Source organism: Stenella coeruleoalba, assembly GCF_951394435.1.
Source record: "Stenella coeruleoalba genome assembly, chromosome: 6".
Classification (NCBI taxonomy): Eukaryota; Metazoa; Chordata; class Mammalia; order Artiodactyla; family Delphinidae; genus Stenella; species Stenella coeruleoalba.
In genome coordinates, this window is record NC_137151.1 from 62,411,882 (window position 1) to 62,434,463 (window position 22,582).

The 22,582-nt window shown below is 35.8% G+C and overlaps 1 protein-coding gene across 2 annotated transcripts in view; it reads right to left on the reverse strand.

Moving 5' to 3' along the window:
- Nucleotides 1-22,582, reverse strand: part of TTC21B (tetratricopeptide repeat domain 21B) — an 86,069-nt gene that overhangs the window by 38,895 nt on the left and 24,592 nt on the right. For both annotated transcript variants that reach the window (XM_079923941.1, XM_079923940.1), the window contains exons 13-20: nucleotides 18,830-18,987; nucleotides 16,309-16,533; nucleotides 14,450-14,688; nucleotides 12,583-12,655; nucleotides 11,298-11,408; nucleotides 10,432-10,570; nucleotides 4,455-4,561; nucleotides 251-439 (exon numbers count right to left, since the gene is read on the reverse strand). In XM_079923941.1, the coding sequence (XP_079780067.1) occupies nucleotides 251-439; nucleotides 4,455-4,561; nucleotides 10,432-10,570; nucleotides 11,298-11,408; nucleotides 12,583-12,655; nucleotides 14,450-14,688; nucleotides 16,309-16,533; nucleotides 18,830-18,987 (1,241 nt within the window). The remainder of the gene's footprint in view (nucleotides 1-250; nucleotides 440-4,454; nucleotides 4,562-10,431; nucleotides 10,571-11,297; nucleotides 11,409-12,582; nucleotides 12,656-14,449; nucleotides 14,689-16,308; nucleotides 16,534-18,829; nucleotides 18,988-22,582) is intronic.

Genomic DNA, 22,582 nt, shown 5'->3' on the forward strand with positions numbered 1-22,582 from the left:
ATTAAAACACAGATGAATGTAAAAAGAGCTTACAGATTTACTTTATATCACTTCATAATAATTTTAGACTAACATTATTAAGGCATCATGTATTTTGAAGTATTTCTGAAACCAATATTAATATTTTAACTTGCATTTTTATTACATTTCTTTTCAAATCTTTATAAATAAGCTGTTAAGAAGTTTACATTTGGGGAAATTAGATGACATCTGGAATATAAGGTGCTTAAAATTTGATAAAAGTACTGACCTTATTATCTGTTTCACAATGAACAAGAGCCTCTCTATAAAATTTAATTGCTTTTTCATAGTCTCGCTGAGCAACAGAATGTTTTGCAATCTCTGCACAAATTTCAGCTGCTAAATGTTTCTGTGCAGGAACTGCATCTGGCTGTTCCATCTGAACACGTTTTAGTACCCGAGCTTGTAATTCTCGAGCCTAGAAAAATATAAGGATAAAAAGGAATTTTAAAAAGAAATTAAACAATTCTCAGTAACTCACATGTAGCATAATTTTACAGATTTATTTAAGCATTAATGGCCCTCAATCTAACAAAGCCTGATCCAAAGAAAATGTCTTAACTGAGGTTTTAAAAAGGTACTTGTTTGCAAATAAGCCAGTATGCACTTATCTTTGCAACTAAAATGCTATAAAAGTACTGAATCTTTTCCCACTGTTATAAGAATATGCACAGGAAACTCACTAAGAGGAAATGCAACCATGAAACAAATATTTAGAAAAGATGTCTACATGTTGTAATTAAAAAAATGAAAACTGTAAATGTTTATTAAATTAATAAAATAGTATCTAAAAGTTATTGAATCAAATACTGGCATGTTTCAGGGAGTAAGTACATCCACGTATTGTCAATGGCATATAAATCAGTCCCGTCTTTCTGGGGAGCACCCTCGTAAAGCATACTAACTCCCTAAAATTAACACAGTATTGAACTTAGCTGTTTCATTCTTGGGAAGGTATTAAGGACATCACTTGGAAAAAAGGAAACATGTTATTTGTTATTAAAAAAAAATGGCCTGTTGTAAAAACAATACAACAACAACAACAAAACAAAAACAAATCTGGAAGCAACCCAAATGTCTGATGATAAGGAAAGGCCTAACCAATTGATGGTGTATATACCTGGTCCCACACTATGCACAGACACTCCTAAGGAGGTAGGGGGCCTTCCTCAGACTAAGAATGTAGAGTAATTTGCTAAACTGGAGAAGTATCAGCCTTCCCACCCACAAGTCTCGTTTCTGAAACATCGAGACCTTCCTTTAACAAGTGACAGAGAACTCCTAGGCGTTAGGCCTTTACAATAAACTTTAACTTGCATTCATGCATTCATTTAATGAACAATAAATGCCCACCATCTGCCATACATTATGCTACACACAACAAGCCCTTCTGGGGACTCCTGTCAAAACGTTGGTTGACAACTGGTATTTGATGAAGATGGTCTAAAGCTGATTATTTTGGGGAACCACAGGTCATAATATTTTAGGGTACTATGATAAGCATTCTTTTGGAAATTAAAGAGAAAGGATTAAAAAATACTGTATATATAGCATGTGGTAAAGGTTAACACTGTTTCATGAAATTTTAATTTTGGTTATATTAATGTGTGTTTATAAGTATAGAGGTATGTGCACGTTTGTGTATTTGATATTTTATATTATGCATGTACCAGTGTGCACGGTTTTGCATATGTGCACACACACACAAACTCACAAAGAACTCTGAAACAACTGGTCCAAATAGGGGCAGTACCCTTTTATACCTGTTGTGCCAGCTTAATTATTAATTCTTTCTTTCTCAAAAGTATTCTGACTTGAATGATAAATTATATGGTTGCACTAGGTTAAAAGATATGCACTTCTTTCTCTAGACAGTCTGAGTTTTATCTCTGCATCAACTAAATCTCTAAATGTCAAATAGGTGGACCTCATGAGCTTAACTTCCTAGAGAAAAACCTTTATAAGTTAGGCTTTGTGATACCTTGCAATTTTCTTAAAGGTAAATAATTGGGGGGTTGGGAGGGGGTGGATCTTGAGCAAAAGTTTTTTTTTCATTTTTTATTAAAGATATCATAAAACAATGCTCAATTTCTCTAAGTATATATAATAATCACTAAAAAACATTTTCACATAGAATAAAATTTTCTTGAAGAATTGATACCATTCCCTATACTTTTCCTTGCTTTTATCAGAAATAAATTTCATGGTCTTTTACAATAAGCATATTAACCCTGATCTGTCAACACCATTACTTTTCCCTCCCCCTTCCTTTATTATAATATTCTTCTAAATTCTATCAAACCCTTGGGTAGAAGAAAGTATATATATAAACATCTTATTTCAAAGAATTGTTAATTTTCCCTTTTTATTTCAATAGCCTTATTGTATCTTACCAAAGACCACATCAAAGCAAAATATGCCAATAAAATCAGAATATCACATTACTTTTTATATGATGAAGATGGAGCTATACTGGAAAAATCCATACAAATGAACGTTGAGTGAAGGAAGCAAACACAAGTATAATCTGTACATATTAATTAAAACTATATCAAGTTATAATGTCCTAAAATTGTTAGTGTTTTATGGCACATAGGTTTTTTATTTCTAGTTTAGATTTTATTTTCACAGAAAAGATAATGCCTATACTAAAGTGATTTTTCCTTTAACTGTTCCTGCAATTAAACAATTAAAATAATCTATGATTTCCTTTCAGCCATTCAACAAAAATTTCAAGCTCCTATCATGGTGAACATATTTGAAGATGGATCCCATGATTTTCACCTCTATTGTTCAATAAGAGGATGGGGATCAGTTAGGAGGAGTCTGGGCTAAAAGATAATAATAGATAAGGCTAAAAGATGACAGAGAGGGATGAAGAAATGTGGAGTTATTTCGGAAGTCCGAAACATATTTCATGTTTAGCAACTATGCAAAAATATTATGATGCAACTTCCAAGTTCCATAATGTGGAGAATTAAGCTCAATAAATGGTTGCTGAATAAATGAATTTAAAATATCAAACACTTTGATTACACTATTTGAATTGTATTGTAATTCTATATTCAAATTCAAATTGTTTGTATTGTACCTCAAAAAGATTTACTTTTTCAGAGATCAGAATGCAAAGAATATTATAGTTGGAAAGAACGTTATAGCTCTTCAAATTTTATGAAAGGTGAAAAATCCCTGTGCTATAACATATAAACTTAAAATGAATTTGATTTTGGTTTGTTGGCATTGTCTAACCACAGTTTGTCTTTTAGTGTTATTCAGTGTGTCTGCTCATAGACAACACAAGCTCATGCAACCAGTCACTGAGACTAATGCTATTTATAATGGAATGAAATATGCCAAATTCACTTCTAAAATGTTTTGAAAGTCTAAATTTATGAAAATTACACTTTCCTTTTAGCTAATGGTAGCTAACCTCAGGTTAAGTGCCATTCCTTTATCATATAATTCAGAAAGCAGGGATAAAACATACCAACAATTAAGAGTAAGATATTACATTGTTGAAGATTACATATCTTAATGAAATCATAAGCTTACATGGGGGTCACAGAAATCTAACAGTGTGAGCTCCATTCATTCACAATTTGAACAAAAAATATTATTGGACATTGCCTGAAACACACACACACATTTTGTGTGTTGAAATCTAGAGATATTGAATCTATTAATAAAAATCTTCTGTCAAAGAAACCTCAAGGTCTCAAAGGTGCTAATACTGAATTGTTCCAAACATTAAAGAACTAGCATGTCTTAGAGACCAACCTTTCTAATGAACATATATGCACAAACCTTGAACAAAATATTAGGAACTATCTTTAAATTCCAGCAATGTCTTTTGAAAAATCACAACAGTGACATTTATTTCAGTACTGTAAGGATGGTTTAACATTCAAAAATCAATCAATTTAATAAACAGGAAAAAAAATTGGAGAAAAGTCACATGACCATTTTGATAGAGGCAGAGAGTGTATTAGACAAAACTGTTAGCAAACTAGAAATTGAAAAATCATCAAAACACATCAGCCACTTAGGAATACATCTAAGGAAATGAGTATAAAACCTCTACATTGAAAACCACAAAACATTAAAGGAAATTAAAGAAGATATAAATAAGTGGAAGAAAAAAATGAGTTCAACTCCTGCCTATGACACTAGTCATGTGACTTCACACAAGTTATTAAACCAAGCTCCCTCAGCTATAAAACAGGATTAAAAATATCAACCTTCCCTAATTGTTATAAATAATTAGCAACAATACATTTAAACAGTACAATCCACTGGCATTCAATCATTATTTCTATTTGACTTATTTTCTGTAACAGTTGGGCCAAAAGATTGTCTTCCTTTTACGTGTGGCATATCTCCTTCTGAGACCATCACCCACCCTTAACCCCTTACAAACAAAGGCATTTGTTTACCTGTTGTAATGAAGCAACTGCATCACCAGGTCTGTCCACTTTACTATAAACTTTTGCTAGAAGAACTTGAGAACGTCCATCCTCTGTGAGAGCTGACAGTTCATTTACTATGAAAGAATAAAATATAATGGGAAAAAATAATTCATTTTAAATAAATCTTTGCATTTTTCTATAAGTTTTTATACTTGACTTTGAAAAATAGTGAATAAAGTTTAAAAAGGTTCAATAAATTAACTGAAGAATGGCCAAATTGGAAAAAAAAAAGATTTAGGATAAAAACTGGCTGGAAGAAAAGTTAAAGAACTGGAGGCATTTCTTAGACATACAAGAGATAACAATACAACAACACAGAGAAGAGTTTCAATTTCCATTCTTTTTTCTTTTAAAGATTTAATTAATTAATTTGTTTGTTTATCTGTCTTTGTTGCTGTGCATGGGCTTTCTCTAGTTGTGGTGAGCGGGGCCTGCTCTTTGTTGTGGTGCATGGGTTCCTCATTGCGGTGGCTTCTCTTGTTGAGGAGCATGGGCTCTAGGCGTGTGGGCTCTAGAGTGCACAGGCCTCAGTAGTTGCGGTGCATGGGCTCTAGGGTACACGGCCTCAGTAGTTGTGGCGCATGAGCTTAGTTGCTCCTCAGCATGTGGGATCTTCCCAGATCAGAGATCGAACCTGTGTACCCGGCATTGGCAGGTGGATTCTTAACCACTGCACCACTAGGAAAGTCCTCAATTTCCATTCTTAAGTGTATAAGCACCTCTGTTTATTGAAGTCATTTAAAAACAAGATGGGGTAGTTAGTACATGCAATTAAGAAGATAACTGCTATTTATTTTTAAATAACAGAACTTAATAAAGTATACATATATATACACATACATATATACATAATAAACACTGACTTTGATGCCAACCTGTCTGGTTTCAAATCTAGGCTTTATCACTTTCTAGTTAACAAGGTCCTAGTCGAACAAGGTAGTTATCTATTCTGTGCCTCCCTTTCATCTGTAAAATAGGGGAAATAATAGTACCTATTCTCATAAGATTACTGTAAAATTTAAAAAGTTGGTAAATTATTAAATAAGCTAATATATGCAAAGCAATTAAAGTCTTGTACATGTCAAGTGCTATTTAAGTATTTGGTATTATTATTTTGTAATCTAAGAGTAATAAAAGAACCCTAGATAATTAACAAAAAGATGTTTCTTCTACCATTTATCGACAGCATGGCCTGAGCCATATTCTGTTTGAATACATCATTATTTATTTAAAATCTCAAGCTGAGAAGCAGGCTTTGTTATTGCTATTTTACAGGTAAGAAAAGCTCTAAGGTGGTACAAGGAACAAGGGAGCCGTGACAATGGTGAGAGCAGGCTGGAAGGAGAGGTCAGAGGAGCAACAGCATGCACGTGTGAAGGCCATGTAAGCCACTGCAAGACTTTGGTTAACTCAGAGAAATGGGAGACAAGGGGGAGCTTGAGCAGGTGGGATCGAACTTTGGTTGTTTAAAAGGTCCAATAGTGCTGCTGGGTTGGGAAAGGCTGTGTCCAGCTGTGGGGTTGAGGATTGGGTAACAGGGAGACCAGGTGTAGGCTACTGCTTTAATCCACATAAGAGACGATGTAGCTAGGACAGGGTGACAGTAGTGGAAATAATGAGACACAGGAGAATTCTGAATGTATCTAGAAGGCAGAACCAAGAGGATTTCCTATGGGCAAGGGTGAAGGCAAGGATTTTGGTTCTTCAAAACTACAAAGAAGGCTGAAGTTATTGAGATAGAGAAGGCTGCACATAGAACAGATGGGGGAGGGAGATAAGGAATTCACTTTCAAACATGCTAAGTTTAAGATGTTTCTTAGAACCCTGGTGCTACTATATCAGCTAGGTGAACCTGGATAACTCAAGAAAATTGAGTATTAGATGCTAATTTAAAAATGTAGATAATTTTATTTGCCTCAAAAACTAATGTGAGCATTAATAACATATAATGAAATGCACATGAAGGCATCTAAGTTCACCATTGGATGTGCTCAGCAAATTATTAAATGAAAGTATTTATACTGCATAAATGTAATATACTTATGCCCATATAAGTAAAACATACCACTTGAATCTCTCCTCCTCTACAACCTTTTAAAAAATGCATATCCACATTTAGGCCATCTGTAGTGTTTCAAGCAAGGTCTGACAAGACTCATGCAAGTATTTTTACGGAATAAATAAATGCATTCAAATTAGAATTTAAGCATCAACTTCAAAGCTAAATTAAAAGACCATTTTAGACATATTAGAAAATTTAGAGTTGGCTTGCCTTATCTATGTATCCAAACATATTTTAAAATCACCGAAAACATGGTACTGGCAAAAATAAAAATGGGAGGGGAGAAGGAAGGAACTCAAAACAAAAATTCCCAAAATCAGAGTGAAATGTATAAAAAAGCTTTTAATATGATAAAGGTGGCATTTCAATAAATGACACTGAGATATAATTGGCTATCCCTTTGGGAAACTATATAGTAAAAATTGTATGTGAATTAAAGTTCTTCATTATAAAAATTAAAATTCTCCATTATACAAATTAAAATTACAAAAGCCCCAGAAAAATATAAGAAAACTTTTTTCAATGTTAGGATTAGGGAAGCTTTTTCTGAGCATGACAAGAAATTCAAAAGTCAAAAAGAGAAAAGACTGGTAAGTATTATATATGATAGTTAAATATTCTATTTGACCAATGAAATGATAAAGTAATTTGATAAAGAAAGGACAGCCTGGGAGAAAATATCTGTAACATGAATAATAGGTAAAAGATTAATGAATAATAGGTAAAGGATTAAGACAAAGGATATGAATGAAACAGTGAAAATACGATCTATAGATATAATACTTAACCTTAACAATCATCAAAGAAATGTAAATTAGAAGTTTGTTTTCTCTATAATTAATACTACATAATGTTGGGACATTTTTACCTTTAAGAAAAAACAATGGAGCAAGATTCAATTCTAGAAAGTACATAGTGCTATATAAACAAGGATTCTATCTCAGTAATGTTTTCTTCTATCTAAATGTCTATCGATAGGGGAGTCATCAAATAAATTATGATATTGACAAACAGTAAAATATACCTATGTTAAAAAATTTAAAAGTGCTATATCTGCCAAAATGAAGAGAGGCTATTAAATGAAAAATGCATACTGCAGACCTATAGGTATAATATGACTCCTTTTTGGTAGAAAAAAGTGTTATGTATTAGCGTGTGAGAGAAAGGGGCAGGGAGATTGATCAGGACGTGGTTCTCTCTGGAGAGTGGGAGAGCAACACAACTTTCATTCACTTCTATAATCCTCAAATTTCTCCAATGAACAAGCACTAGATTTTATTTAAAAAGTACAGATCTTTAAAAAGTAAATTTGTATGAACTTTTAAGAAGGCAATTTGATAGTATCCAATTAAATTTTAAGTACACATACCCTTTAACATAGCATCTTGCTCTTAAGAAATATAAGCAAGTGTATGCCAAAGAATGAGATACAAGGATATTCATTTTAACATGGTTTATAACATCAAAAGACTGGAAGACTAACTGGGGAAAAGTTAAATAGCTTACGGAGTTATAAAATATTGTGAGTCTATTAGATAGAATAATATGGATGTACTGACATCAAACTATATCTGCAACATATTGTATGTGAAAAAAATTGCTGAATAGGAAGAATGGTGCATTTTGAAAAGAACAATATGCATATTACACTTAGATATTTACATAAATATATATAAAATATACACTAAAACACAAAAATGGTTACCTCTAGGGAGGTCTGAGAACAGGGCAAGTAGAATTCACAGGAGAAACTGGAGACTTGTACATTATACTCTTTAATAATGCTGAATTTTTTTTAAAAAAAACAACTTTTAAAAAGGATTATAAAAATGTTTACTTGTTTAAACACCGGTTGTAGTTACAATTTATAGGAAACTTCCAACAAAGCTACAGTAATCAAAACACAATGGTACTGGCACAAAAAAAGAAATATAAATCAATGGAACAGGATAGAAAGCCCAGAAACAAACCCACGGACCTCTGGTCAATTAATTTATGACAAAGGAGGCAAGGATATACAATGGAGAAAAGACAGTCTCTTCAATAAGTGGTGCTGGGAAAACTAGAGAGTTACATAAAAAAGAATGAAATTAGAACATTCTCTAACACCATACACAAAAACAAACTCAAAATGGATTAAAGACCTAAACCTAAGACCGGATACTATAAAACTCTTAGAGGAAAACATAGGGAGAACACTCTATGACATAAATTGCAGCAACATCCATTGCTGGATTTTTTCAATCCACCTCCTAGAGTAATGAAAATAAAAACAAAAATAAACAAATGGGACCTAATTAAACTTAAAAGCTTTTGCACAGCAAAGGAAACCATAAACAAAATGAAAAGACAACCCACTTCAGAATGGGAGAAAATATTTGCAAATGAAGTGACTGAAAAGGGATTCATCACCAAAATATACAAACAGCTCATGAATCTCAATATCAAAAATATAAACAACCCAATCAAAAAATGGGCAGAAGATCTAAACAGACATTTCTCCAAAGAAGACATACAGATGGCAAAAAAAAAGCACATGAAAAGATGCCCAGCATCGCTAATAATCAGAGAAATGCAAATCAAAACTACAGTGAGGTATCACCTCACACTGGTCAGAATGGCCATCATTAAAAAATCTACAAACAATAAATGCTGGAGAGGGTGTGGAGAAACGGGAACCTTCCTACATTGTTGGTGGTAATGTGAATTGGTACAGTCACTATGGAGAACAGTATGGAGGTCCCTTAAAAAACTAAAAATAGAGCTACCATATGATCCAGCAATCCCACTCCTGAGCATATATCCAGAGGAAACTGTAATTCAAAAAGATACATGGGGCTTCCCTGGTGGTGCAGTGGTTGAGAGTCCGCCTGCCGATGCAGGGGACACGGGTTCATGCCCCAGTCCGGGAAGATCCCACATTCCGCGGAGCGGCTGGGCCCATGAGCCATGGCCGCTGGGCCTGCACGTCCAGAGCCTGTGCTCCGCAACGGGAGAGGCCACAGCAGTGAGAGGCCCATGTACCGCAAAAAAACAAAACAAAACAAAACAAAACAAAAACAAAACAAAAAAGATACATCTACCCCAATGTTCACTGCAGCACTATTTACAGTAGCCAGGACATGGAAACAGCCTAAGTGTTCATCGACAGAGGAGTGGATAAAGAAGATGTGGTACGTATATACAATGGAATATTACTCAGCCATTAAAAAGAATGAAATAATGCCATTTGCAGCAACATGAATGGACCTAGAGATTATCATATAAAGTGAAGTAAATCAGAGACAGACAAATATCATGATATTACTTATATATGGAATCTAAAAAAATGATACAAATGAACTTATTTACAAAACAGAAACAGACTCACAGAGTTTGAAAACAAACTTATGGTTACGAAAGGGGAGAGGTGTGAGGGCGGGATAAATTAGGAGTTTGGGACTGACAAATACACACTACTACATATAAAATAGATAATCAACAAGGACCTATTGTACAGCACAGGGAACACCACTCAGTAATCTGTAATAACCTATATGGGAAAAGAATGTATACATATATATGTATAACTGAATCACTTTGCTGTACACCTGAAACTAATATAACATTGTAAATCAACTATAACACAAAATAAAAATTAAATTAAAGAAAAAAACTAAAGGAAACTTCCTTTATGTCACTTTGGAAAGTAGTTTTCTATAACACAAACTGTTTCACAAATCTGTTTTAAGATTTTTAAAATATCTTACTTTAGTAGAGTGACATTCTGACAAATGAAAGAACCAACCTCACATACACTAGCAATACAAATACATACTAATATAAAAATAAAAGAATCAGATATATTAGGTATACTTTTTCAAATAAGAAAGATTTTCATACCAGGTTCATGAGCTAGTGCATGTTGAAGAACTTTTTCTGCTTTGTCATACCATTTCAGTTTTAATAAGAGCTCAGCCAAGTCATAGAAAAGATAATTTTGTTGTCCATTTTTCAGAGCAGCTTCATAGTAAGTGATTGCCTAAACAAAGTCCATTTCAGTTAGGGAAAAAAAAGGCAATGAGAATGGCATTCAAGCAAAGATCCTACACACATTATGACTTAAAGAAACTGGAAGTAACCTAAAAGCAGGTTATGCATGGACTTGCACGAGTGATTAAGTGTGACATTTTTCTTACAGAATGCAGTATTACACAAGACAACTAGCATTTCTTACAACAAGTAACTAAAGCAAAGTACTTTGTTAAAATTTTTTCCAGTTTTATTCCAAACGTTAGTGAATGCAAATACTTTGCTAGCTGTTGTATATATGTTCAACAGTTACCAGGAATAGGGCAAGAATATAACTAAAGGAAAATCTATTATCCTTACTACAAAACAAACAAAAAACCAAAAAAACCCCTCAAAGCACATGGCTTACCAAAACTGGTTCAATGGAAAGGACATCTATTATGCTTTGTCATATGATAAAAGAGATGTAACAGTAAGTTTATCATAATTTATTTCATGGCAGAATTTTGCTGTAAGGTGAAACCTGAAGTAAACTTTAGGGCCCAAAAAGTCTTTGCAAAATGCAGCAGAGAAGAATCTGAGACACTGAGAAAGTCTTTATCACAAATTCCAGTTTGTAAAGACAAATTTGGAGTTTCCAACCATTAAGATATAAACAGTGCTTGCTGAAGATCTTTCACAGAGCAGGGTTTGCAGATTTGTTAAAACAGATACATTTCAAAATATAAAGTATTTACCTTTGAGTAGTTGTGAGTTTTGACAAGAGCTTTCCCAATTTTGCTTGCCAATGTTCCATCCTTTGGGTTCTGATTTAATGCTTGCTCATATGCTACTATGGCTTCTTCAGGCTAATGTTGGCAGATAAAAAATGAAGCAATAAAATAACAGCTTAGGTGGCTCCCATTAAATGGCAACACTTCTATAATTAAGGGCTACATTTGGAATACTTACTAAGACTAATAAAGCACATACTAAGTCCAGAAACCTTAATAACTTCAGAGAGCTGATAATCACTAGTGCAGGTGTAACTCACTAGTATAATCCCACCCAGGTTACTTAGGTCCATGTCCTCATAAATAGTCATATGAGAACTAAGAGACGGCTTCTTGACAGCTTTTCATCTGGCATCATTATAAAAGCCAGAACCAGAGGTCAGAGGATTGCTTCCCTTTGAAGAAAACACCACCTTAGCCAGTAGCTCTTTTCATCCTTTTGTTTAAAGGTGACTCACCTTACTTCTGGTATCATCTCTATTTCAAATGATAGTGCTGAATAACTGGATCTCAATTTGAAAAATAACTATAACTTTTTTTTATGCGGGCATCCCACTGTTGCAGTGCCTCCCGTTGCGGAGCACAGGCTCCAGACGCACAGGCCCAGCGGCCATGGCTCACGGGCCCAGCCACTCTGCAGCATGTGGGATCTTCCCGAACCGGGGCACGAATCTGTGTCCCTGGCATTGGCAGGCGGACTCTCAACCACTGCGCCACCAGGGAAGCCCTGAAAAATAACTGTAACTTTTTAATTGTAATGGTTGTCTCCCTTTTTATTGTGATGACTGGATCTTTGACTATTAAGTAAACGTTATTAAAATGAGGGGAGGGGATTTGGATGAAGGTGGTTAAAAGGTACAAGCTTCCAGTTACAAGATAAGTATTAGGGATGTAATGTACAACATGAAAATTAACACTGCTGTACGTTATACGTGAAAGCTGTTGAAAGTAAATCCTGAGAGTTCTCATTATAAGGGAAAAATATTTTTTTCTATTTCTTTAATTTTGAGCTATATAAGATGATGGATATTCACTGAACTTACTGTGATAATCATTGCATGATGTATTTAAGTTAAATCATTATGCTATACCTTAAACTTACACAGTGCTGCATGTCAACTGTATCTCAATAAAACTGGAAGAAAAAAACCCAAATTCCTTTCAGTAGAATGTTATACTAATCACAAAGAAGAATTTTTGGTTTTTGTTTTGTTTTTAAATCTAAGTTCAGTAGTATCAGAAACTTTACCTCTTGAATATTCATGTATGCATCACCAAGGAGAATAAAAGAACGAGGGCTAGGCATCCTTTCAGCAATTTCTCTGGAAATCAGACGAACACTGCTTAGTGTATTGAATATAAATTTCTTCTTCTAAACCAATTAAATAAAAGATAAGCTTATTTTTTCAATGAACTAATAGCCTTCAGAGTGCCTTCTTTATATCCAACAGTGTAATATTGTTTAAAAACTCCAGCCATACCCACACTCAGATTGTTTATGCTAAGTCAACAATTTTTTTCATTAAATTTTTCTATTTCCTGAAATGCAGGTAAAAGTATACAGATAGTAAACATATAAGCTCTCATTATTCAGAAATACATGATGTGGGAATGAAGTTGCAAAATATGACAAACACTTATCATCCTCCTATGCATCTTGAGCTCTGATATTCATGGCATAAGTCATATACAACGAATTACCTTAAAAAATATAAAATATTCTATTTCAACATTTGCTGCTTATTTTTTACCTGCAAAAGGTAAACTACTAAAGGTCAAAATACCAAGGTTGCTCACATAATGTGATGCTAAGTCTTTAATGTACAATATCTCACTTAATTGGTCCAAAAACTCTGAGAAAAGAAAATTGTTACAATTATATAGATAATGCTGAGTTTACTACAGCTAATGTGTCAGATCTACTTGAAAAAAGAAAACCTATGATTTTAGCTACTATACTATAGTGCATCCAAACACATCAACCCTATTTTATATATACATACATATATGCACTACCAAATGTAAAATAGATAGCTAGTGGGAAGCAGCCACATAGCACAGGGAGATCACCTCGGTGCTTTGTGACCACCTAAAGGGGTGGGATAGGGAGGGTGGGAGGGAGACGCAAGAGGGAGGGGATATGGGGATATATGTGTATGTATAGCTGATTCACTTTGTTATACAGCAGAAACTAACACAACAATGTAAAGCAATTATACTCCAATAAAGATGTTAAAAAAATAATAATAGAATAAAAGGTGTGAAGAGTGAAAAGAAAATTGTCATATCATTAGAGATGATAGTGCCGATATTTTAGAAACATCATAGAAAATATAATCTAGGAAACTCCAGTCCATCCATCTATTCAGGGGGTGCTGCTCAGTTTCTTTGAATCACTCAGTACCTACAACGAATCTGAGCAGCTTTCTGGGCTTTGATATTTACAAAATATAGATGAACCAATATGACTTAATTCATCAACATTTTACTATTCTCAAGGATAAAACATTAATTTTCTCTCACATGGAGTGTGTGCTTGTACCTTTATCTTTTTGTTTGGGGAGAAGTGTAAGAGCAACCTGTGTGTGCATGTGTGCACCCATGTCTCGTGTGAGAGTGTGTGTGTGTGCATGTGTTGTGTATCCCAGTAACTCCCAAGGGCATCAGTGTATGACACTTTTTAAACCCCTGCCACTTCTGTAATCCATGCCTTAGTGTGGTATATACTAAGCCATGATTTTCTTCTGCTATAGCTATGATACTGAGTGTTAAATATGACTATATAGCCCCTGAATTGTTACATTACATAATGCTTTTACGCTATTAGAATACATGTAATTGTAGCTCTTTCAAAGTCCAAAAATAACATCTGATGAGAGAGGAGAGCTGAGAAACTAAAGTAAGCCACAGGTTGAAATAAATCATAATTACCACGATTTACATTTTAGGGCGAGTAACTTGGTTAGAGTTACTGTGTTTGGTGGTAGTAGAAGGAAGCAAGAACACATTAAGGAAGGGATCTATAAAGTATCTGAAAAGCAGTTAAAAGAAAGAAATTTGGGGATTAATTTTAGGAGATAAATGTCAAAATATAATGGGTTGAAAGAACCATTTACCTGTAACAAGTGATATATAACATCTTCTCTTTTCTGTGCTTCAGATATATATCTGCCATTTTTTCTTTGGTCTCTATGAAATAAGGCTGCTCAGATGTAACATTCTGAAGCATGCTTAAAGCCCGTTCCACATCTCCCTGGGCCAGAGCTAGGTCTGCGTTAGCAATAGTGACACGCAACTCTTCAGATGTCCCGGAAAATTCATGGATGGCATCTTGTAAAACTTTGGCCGCCTCATGCTGTAAAGGTGAAATTAAAGTAACATTCAAAATTTCAACAAATTACACTACAAACTCAGGTTTTCTACTAATACAGAATGAACAATAAATGCTAGTACAGTTATGATATTTGTGAAATAATGATAGATTTTTTTGAAAAGTACAAAAATTTAAAACCAAACTCAGAGACCAAATTAAGATGACATTACAAATATTTGTTAGCTGAAAAGTGTTCTCATAACTAGGACAACAGCAGTTGCTACCTAAGACTTGTTGCTACTATAATTTAATAAACATTTACTTTGCACCCAGCATTGTAAATATTAACCCATTTAATTCTCACAAAAATCCTCTAAGGTAGTTACTATAATTACCCCCCACTTTGCAGTAAGTAAAATGAGATTCAGACAGTTAAGTTAACAAATGACAGAACCAGCCTGACTCCAAAGCCTAAATTCTTAGCTATGTTCATTACTGCATCTTGGATGGGATCCAGTCCACAGTCACCCTCTGTACCCGATGGCTCTACATTACTTAGCAGATTACGTTATTCCCTACACTAGTATGTCATTTTTGTTATACCCCAGGTGAATATATTTCCTAATTTCCAAATCTGTACCTCAATGAATCTAAAATGTCATTGATTTTAATTCATCTCAGCTTTAGAGATTTTAAAACATTCTGATTTAAGAAATGCGAAAAAAACAGTGCATTTCAGAATCAACTATCTATAGTAGAATTGGTTCTTCTTATTAAGTGCATTTTACATTAATTTATTAGTGAACTGGAAATTCTTTGAGATTCGGCAAGTATCTGGACACAGTCTTCTTAATTTCCACTAAAATATGAAATAATGAAATAACTGATTAGCAACAGCTGCAACTTAAAAACCAAATATAAATGATGTTAAGTTCCTCATTTTCTGCAAGGTTCTATTTCTTTTCTCAGAATTACATTTTTGTTTGCCTTCTTTCTACCTATCTATCCATCTACCTATCTATATTATTCTTTAAGTATTTGATTTTATGATCTATCTATCTGTATTTTTTAAAGTATTTGATTTTATGATTGTCCTGTTAGTTTAACAAAGCTGTATTATTTCAGTGGTTCTTTTATTTTCTCAGCTATTAGAATTTCAGATTGGTACTTTAATTTTATTCCAGGAGTACATCTGTGTGTGTGTGTGTGTGTGTGTGTGTGTGTGTGTGTGTGTGTGTGTTTTTCTGTGTATATGTGTGTCAGCCCTTTTAGGAATTCACAGAATTATAACTATATTATATTATTACATTTCATGATAGCCAAAGTAATCATACATATTATTATACACATTATATTAATACATACTAAGTACATCATATTACATTATATTATTACTCATATTACACATACAGTGTATATCTAATATTACATCTCATGGTAGCCAATGTAAGTATACTGATACATAAAGTCATCCCAGTACAAACTATGTCTAAATTCAGGGGCTACAGAAAGTAACATGATCTGGTGCTAAGTGATGAGAAATAAATTTTCTAAACTTTACCACTTGGTCAAGCGAATAATTTTAGCTTTTTCATTTCCTATGACTCTATATACTTGAATAACAAAGTTCAGATCTGAGCCACTGAATTACACTTGACCTACCTGTTCTCCATTTAAGCGGTGAACCTCTACCAACTCAAGAAAGACTGATAAACGTTGGCTTGCATCGACTTCAGTTTTTCTGTATTTTGACTTTGAGGAAGTTCCAGTTCTCCTCATTCCTGGTAAACTCATTGCTATATGCAGGGTTTTAATTGCTTCTGCTATTTCTCCCATTTTCTTTTGTGACTGAGCTTTTATCAAATGATATAAAGGATATTCTCTCACCTGAAAAAATAATATTCAGAAATACTTCCTTGGAGTGTTTACAACATCAATACATAGTTTACAATCCATCAAATGTTATAATAATAGGATCTTTGAGGACAGTCTACCCTGTGATTGTATGCATGAGGTCTATTTCTGTCCTCTTACTCATGTTCTGATCATTTATTATATTAAATCAGAATTCAGGTAACCTGACACTACCTAGTGTTCCGTTGGTTAACAAACAAGTTAAGTACTTCTACTATGAGAGGAAAGAAATTGCACACAAAGTTTATAAGGCTAGCAAATATATTCTAAGAAATTATTTTAGTTTTCAGGAAATGAATTCCTTTACCTCAGACTTCTTGTACTGAGATAAAGTTATCAGATTTCTACACAGTTTCTTGTCTTTTCTTTATTTTCTAATTTTAAGATTAAAAATTTCAGGGCTGGGCTTCCCTGGTGGCGCAGTGATTGGGAGTCCGCCTGCCGATGCAGGGGACGCGGGTTCGTGCCCCGGTCCAGGAGGATCCCACGTGCCGCGGAGCGGCTGGGCCCGTGGGCCATGGCCGCTGGGCCTGCGCGTCCGGAGCCTGTGTTCCGCAGCGGGAGAGGCCGCGGCAGGGAGAGGCCCGCGTACCGCAAAAAAAAAAAAAAAAAAAAAAAAAAAAAATTTCAGGGCTTCCCTGGTGGCACAGTGGTTAAGAATCCACCTGTCGATGCAGGGGACACAAGTTTGAGCCCTGGTCCTGGAAGACCCCACATGCCGCAGAGCAACTAAGCCCGTGTGCCACAACTACTGAGCCTGCGGTCTAGAGCCCACGAGCCACAACTACTGAAGGCCGTGCTCTGCAACAAGAGAAGCCACCGCACCGCAACGAAGAGTAGCCCCCTTGCTGCAACTAGAGAAAGCCCGCGCGCAGCAACAAAGACCCAACGCAGCCAGAAGTAAATAAATTAAATAAACAAATAAACAAACAAATAAATAAATAATTTAAGATTAAAAATTTCAGGACACATTAATCAAACATTGGTTTTACCCTTTGATACTACTCTGAAACACGTAGTAATGAATCTCCTGTCTTTATTTTGGGTATCAACAGCATATACAGAAAAAATAAAGAGAATGACAAAAGATGAGGAAGGAGTCAAAGGGAAGAAGATGGTCCAGAATGAGATGATGTGGCTGCCATCTAACCTCCAGTCCTCCTAATGCCGGGTTCTGAGCCGTAGCTGGGCATTGTGTTTACCTGTGGGCCTTGTGTAAACCATCATGCTTACGCTCTTCTCTCAGAGATTCTGATTCACTGGGTAGGGCACTGGCACTGGGGTCACAATGCACCACCAGTCTTGAGAACTACTGTCCTAAGAAGCAGGCATTATCTTCTGCAAACCTTGCCTGGAACTTGAATTCTCCAGTGTACTAAAGTGTTCTCACATCGAAGGGCTCAAGACACTGCCAACCAAAGCAAAAGTCTGAGGAGCTCCTCCTTGATTCCAGGTTGCTCAGGAAGCCCCTGAACCTAGGACTTTCCGTAATGCTCAGGGATATGAGATGTTCACACAGAATACCTTGGATAGAAATCTAGTGTGTTTATATCCTCAAACCACATACCAACTTTCAAAATGACTAGCTGTTCTCTGATGATGTATCTAAAAAGAAGTTATTAAACACCAAGGTCCAAGAAAGAAACAGGCAATAAAATAAAATCCTTATACATAAAAATATTTGGCACAATGCTCTACAGTGTACAATTATCTCTACATATTCATATTGCATTTAATGTTCACTATAATTGTAGGGTATTATTATATAAGTGTTCTAGAAAAGAAAACTGAGGTTCAGAGAGAGACAGGTGGAAAAACCAGACACTATCTCCAGGTCTTTTGTTGCCAAGTCCATATAGTTGTTTAACTACACCACAGTTGCCTCCATTTTTTTCTCCTACTGCTAATGAGTTCAAAATATTTTCCATTATCGGCTTCCCTGGTGGCATAGTGGTTGAGAGTCTGCCTGCCGATTCAGGGGACACGGGTTCGTGCCCTGGTCCGGGAGGATCCCACATGCCGCGGAGCAGCTGGGCCCGTGAGCCATGGCCGCTGAGCCTGCGCGTCCGGAGCCTGTGCTCCACAAAGGGAGAGGCCACAACAGTGAGAGGCCCGCGTACCGCAAAAAAAAAAAAAAAAAAATTCCATTAATAATGCATTTATTAGCAAAATATTACAGGCTAAGAAACAAAATAGTTGAATATGTAAACATTTGCTAAAGGTTCAAGGAGGGCGATATGTCTTATCCACTTGAGTCTGGAACACTTACCTTAAAATTATAGCTCAGACAAAGTTCAAGAGACTGAGAACACAATTTGAATTTTTCCTGAGACAAATAAACCTGAGCCATCAGGAGATGAGCATCTGCATAGGAAGGACTGTGTTCTAGGCAATGCTGCAGATTATTATAAGCTGCTTCAATATCACCTAATGAGGAAACAAAGCACTATTATAATACAAAATGATCAAGAGGAAACCTGAGAGAACAGGGAGAAAAGTATTTAGTCTATGGATAGTTCTGGTGTTTGAACTTAAAAGTTCTCTGTTCGTAAGGCCTTAGCTTAACCTCTACCTGCACTAGTCAGTTTCTTTTTAATATGCATGAAAGAATATATCTACAGCCAGGCCATCCCTTGGTCATAAGGAGCAAATAAGGAAAAGTATGTGAAAAAATCTGAAGCCCTTTAAATGTACCTGTATTCTCCTTGTCAAAAGAATATTTCTAATTTACAATTTCATTAAAATAAGTTATGTAAGACATAGAAATTTAAACAGAATGTTATAGGGCCACATCTAGGCTAGAAATTTTACTACTGTACAAAAAATAACCAAAAAAGGCATAAGGATATATTCCAGGGGGTTAGAAATGTGAGTTACAGATTTAAAATGCCTTTAAATACTAACTGAAATATCAAATGTTTTGGAACCACAGGTATTGTACATCTGGAAGACTTTTTCTTTTATTGTAGTTGGTTTGCAATACTGTGTTAGTTTCAGGTATACAGCATAATGATTCAGCATTTTTGCAGATTATATTCCATTATAGGTTAGTAAGTACATCTGGGAATCTTAAAATAGAAGGATATGATCAAGATGAAAGTGAACAGAATATTGGAATCTACCTTGGGCTGACAGATAAGGTAGAAGAGGCTCTTCAGAGAAACAACAGCACAGACTCTAGGTGCTAGAAGTTTCGTGATGTCACCCACACTGATTTGCATTTAGCCATCTCATAAACTGGCCTTAAGTAGGTGTAGCTAGGCCAGCTCCCCATGTAACTCTGCTAAGGTATCCGTTCAATTACTCTCTGTAACCTTACCTAACACCTTCACAGACAAAGTAAGGCTAACAGTCAGGCCTTCAGTTCCCAAACGCTCAACTTTCTTCTAACAGAAATCCATTTAAACAGAAAACGCTTTCTTAGAGACAGAGGATTAATGAACAATAATTTAGCTGGGGTAGCACAATAACTTATTAAATACAGTGTCTAAATGTGTCAGTTAACCATCAAGCATAATAAACATTAGATTCTTTTTCACTGTGATACAATCCAACACTCAGAACTGTGCAGACAAAAAAAGAAGGGAAGATTAAGCATAATAAATTTGCATGCAAATTGCCACCCCCATATTCTTTTAGGAAGGAGGAGGATTAAGGAAATAACTTGAAAAAAGAGGTTATTACTAAGTGGAGAGAGTACACAGAAAAGAATTAGGGTTTGCAAATAAGAGACTGGAAAAAACAATGAGGACTGTATGAATAACTGAAATCATAATCTTTTTTGTTTCTTCTAAAGATAAGGAGGAAGAATATGTCCGGTTAGCTTCAGGAGGCCACTAAGTATTTCAATGGAGAAACGGGTCATCACTGTTGGGAAAAAACGGGCCATAAAAACAAAGATCACATCAATATCACATTCTTATCTAAGAGCGGCCCAATTTCTCTTGAGAGAAAAATGGAAGAAATTTCTGTCCTGCAGTTCTGCCTTTGTCAGGTCCTATGTAATAAAGAATTTGGCTGGTCTTTATCCCAGGGAGATAGGGAGACAGGGAGACAGTTCCCAGGACACAGTCTCTAAATCTTGGAATTTCCCAAGCAATAGGAGAATCTTTGTTATTCATGGTGGGCCCTGAGAGCTTATGCTAATGATGTGACTCAGGATGGTGGCTGGCCATGCCAGAAAGACCAACCCTGTGACTAGAAGGGTAGGGCTTTGAGCCACCTATAATCAGCCGAACCTAGGGAGAGGGGAGCTGGAGACTGACTTCAATCACATGGCCAAAGATTCAGTCGATGTCTATGTAATAAAACCCTAATAAAACTCTGGATACCGAACCTTGGGTGAGTTCTCTTGGTTGCTAATGTTCCACAGGTGTCATCATTGATTTGTCGGAAAGTTGATGTGTCCTGACTCCACAGGGAGAGGACAATGGAAGCTCCACATCTGGGACCCTCCCAGACCTCATCCTCTGCATCTCTTCCTTTTGCTGGTTTGGATGACTTTCAAATTTCAGTTTGCTATCATAACACTCTAATCCTAGATATAGTGCTTTCCTGAGTTCTATGAGTCTTTCTAGTGAATTATCGAACCTGAAGGGAATCATAAGAACCCTTAAATTAGTAGCAAGCTGGTCAGAAGTGCAGGAGGCCCTGGGAACCCCTGAACTTGTGGCTGCTATCTAAAATGAGGGCAGTATGATGGAGAATTGTGCCCTTAACCTGTGAAGTTTAGCCCAACTCCAGGTAGTTGGTGCCGGAAGTCACTGCAGTTGGCAATTTAGCAAGAATACTGCTATTCAGACACGTGCCACCACTGTTTCACATTATTTCAGGCTGCTCTTTTTAAAAATGGGGTTAATATACAAGAGTTTCCTTCCTAAGACTTTGGCAATTAACTATTACTCTATTGAAACTGATTTGTATCAAAATTCAAAATAAATAATGAGTGTTTACAAATTAATCACAGAACTCAAAGTCCCAGTTTGATCACCTAGTAGGTGATACCGGTTCTAACTGGGAAGAAAGTAGAAATATGATGTGGCTCAACAGAACTCAATCAGAGAAGGTAATAGAGAGTCACTTCTTACAACTAGAGTATTTTAGAAGTGAAACAAGCTTTTGTGATCATTTGGTTCTCTTTTTAAAACAGTTAAAGGGACTTCCCTTGCGGCACAGCGGTTAAGAATCTGCCTGCCGGGGCTTCCCTGGTGGCGCAGTGGTTGAGAGTCCGCCTGCTGATGCAGGGGACACGGGTTCGTGCCCCGGTCCGGGAAGATCCCACATGCCGCGGAGCGGCTGGGCCCGTGAGCCATGGCCGCTGAGCCTGCGCGTCCGGAATGGGAGAGGCCACAACAGCGAGAGGCCCGCGTACCGCAAAAAAAAAAAAAAAAAAAAAAGAATCTGCCTGCCAATGCAGGGGTCACGGGTTCGAGTCCTGGTGCGGGAAGATCCCACATGCCGTGGAGCAACCAAGCCTGTGCGCCACAACTACTGAAGCCCGCAGGCCTAAAGCCCATGCTCCGCAACAAGAGAAGCCACCACAATGAGAAGCCCGCGCACCACAACGAAGAGTAGGCCCCGCTCGCTGCAACTAGAGAAAACCCGCGCACAGCAGCGAAGACCCAATGCAGCCAAAAATAAATAAATAAATTAATTTATTTTTAAAAAACCCCAAAAACAGTTAAAACAAAGCCAAAAAATTAGTAAGGTCAAACTCTTAACTCGTTCCATTATGTACAAGAAGTAACTGTTAACGATAATGAACACCTTGAAGTTGGTTTCTGTTCTATAGGACTTTACAAACTTAACTTACTTTGCATAGCATTCAGCCAGCAAAGATACATACCTAAGTACCATATGATGGTCTACTTTTATATATATTGTCATACATATGTTTGTGTCCTAAAAATCTAAGGTTGTAACTGAGGATATTTTTTTAAAGCTATGTATAACCAATCACAGAAACTAAATAGAAATTAATCAATGAATTTCTTACGGGCCTGAAACCCGGTGAACATCACAT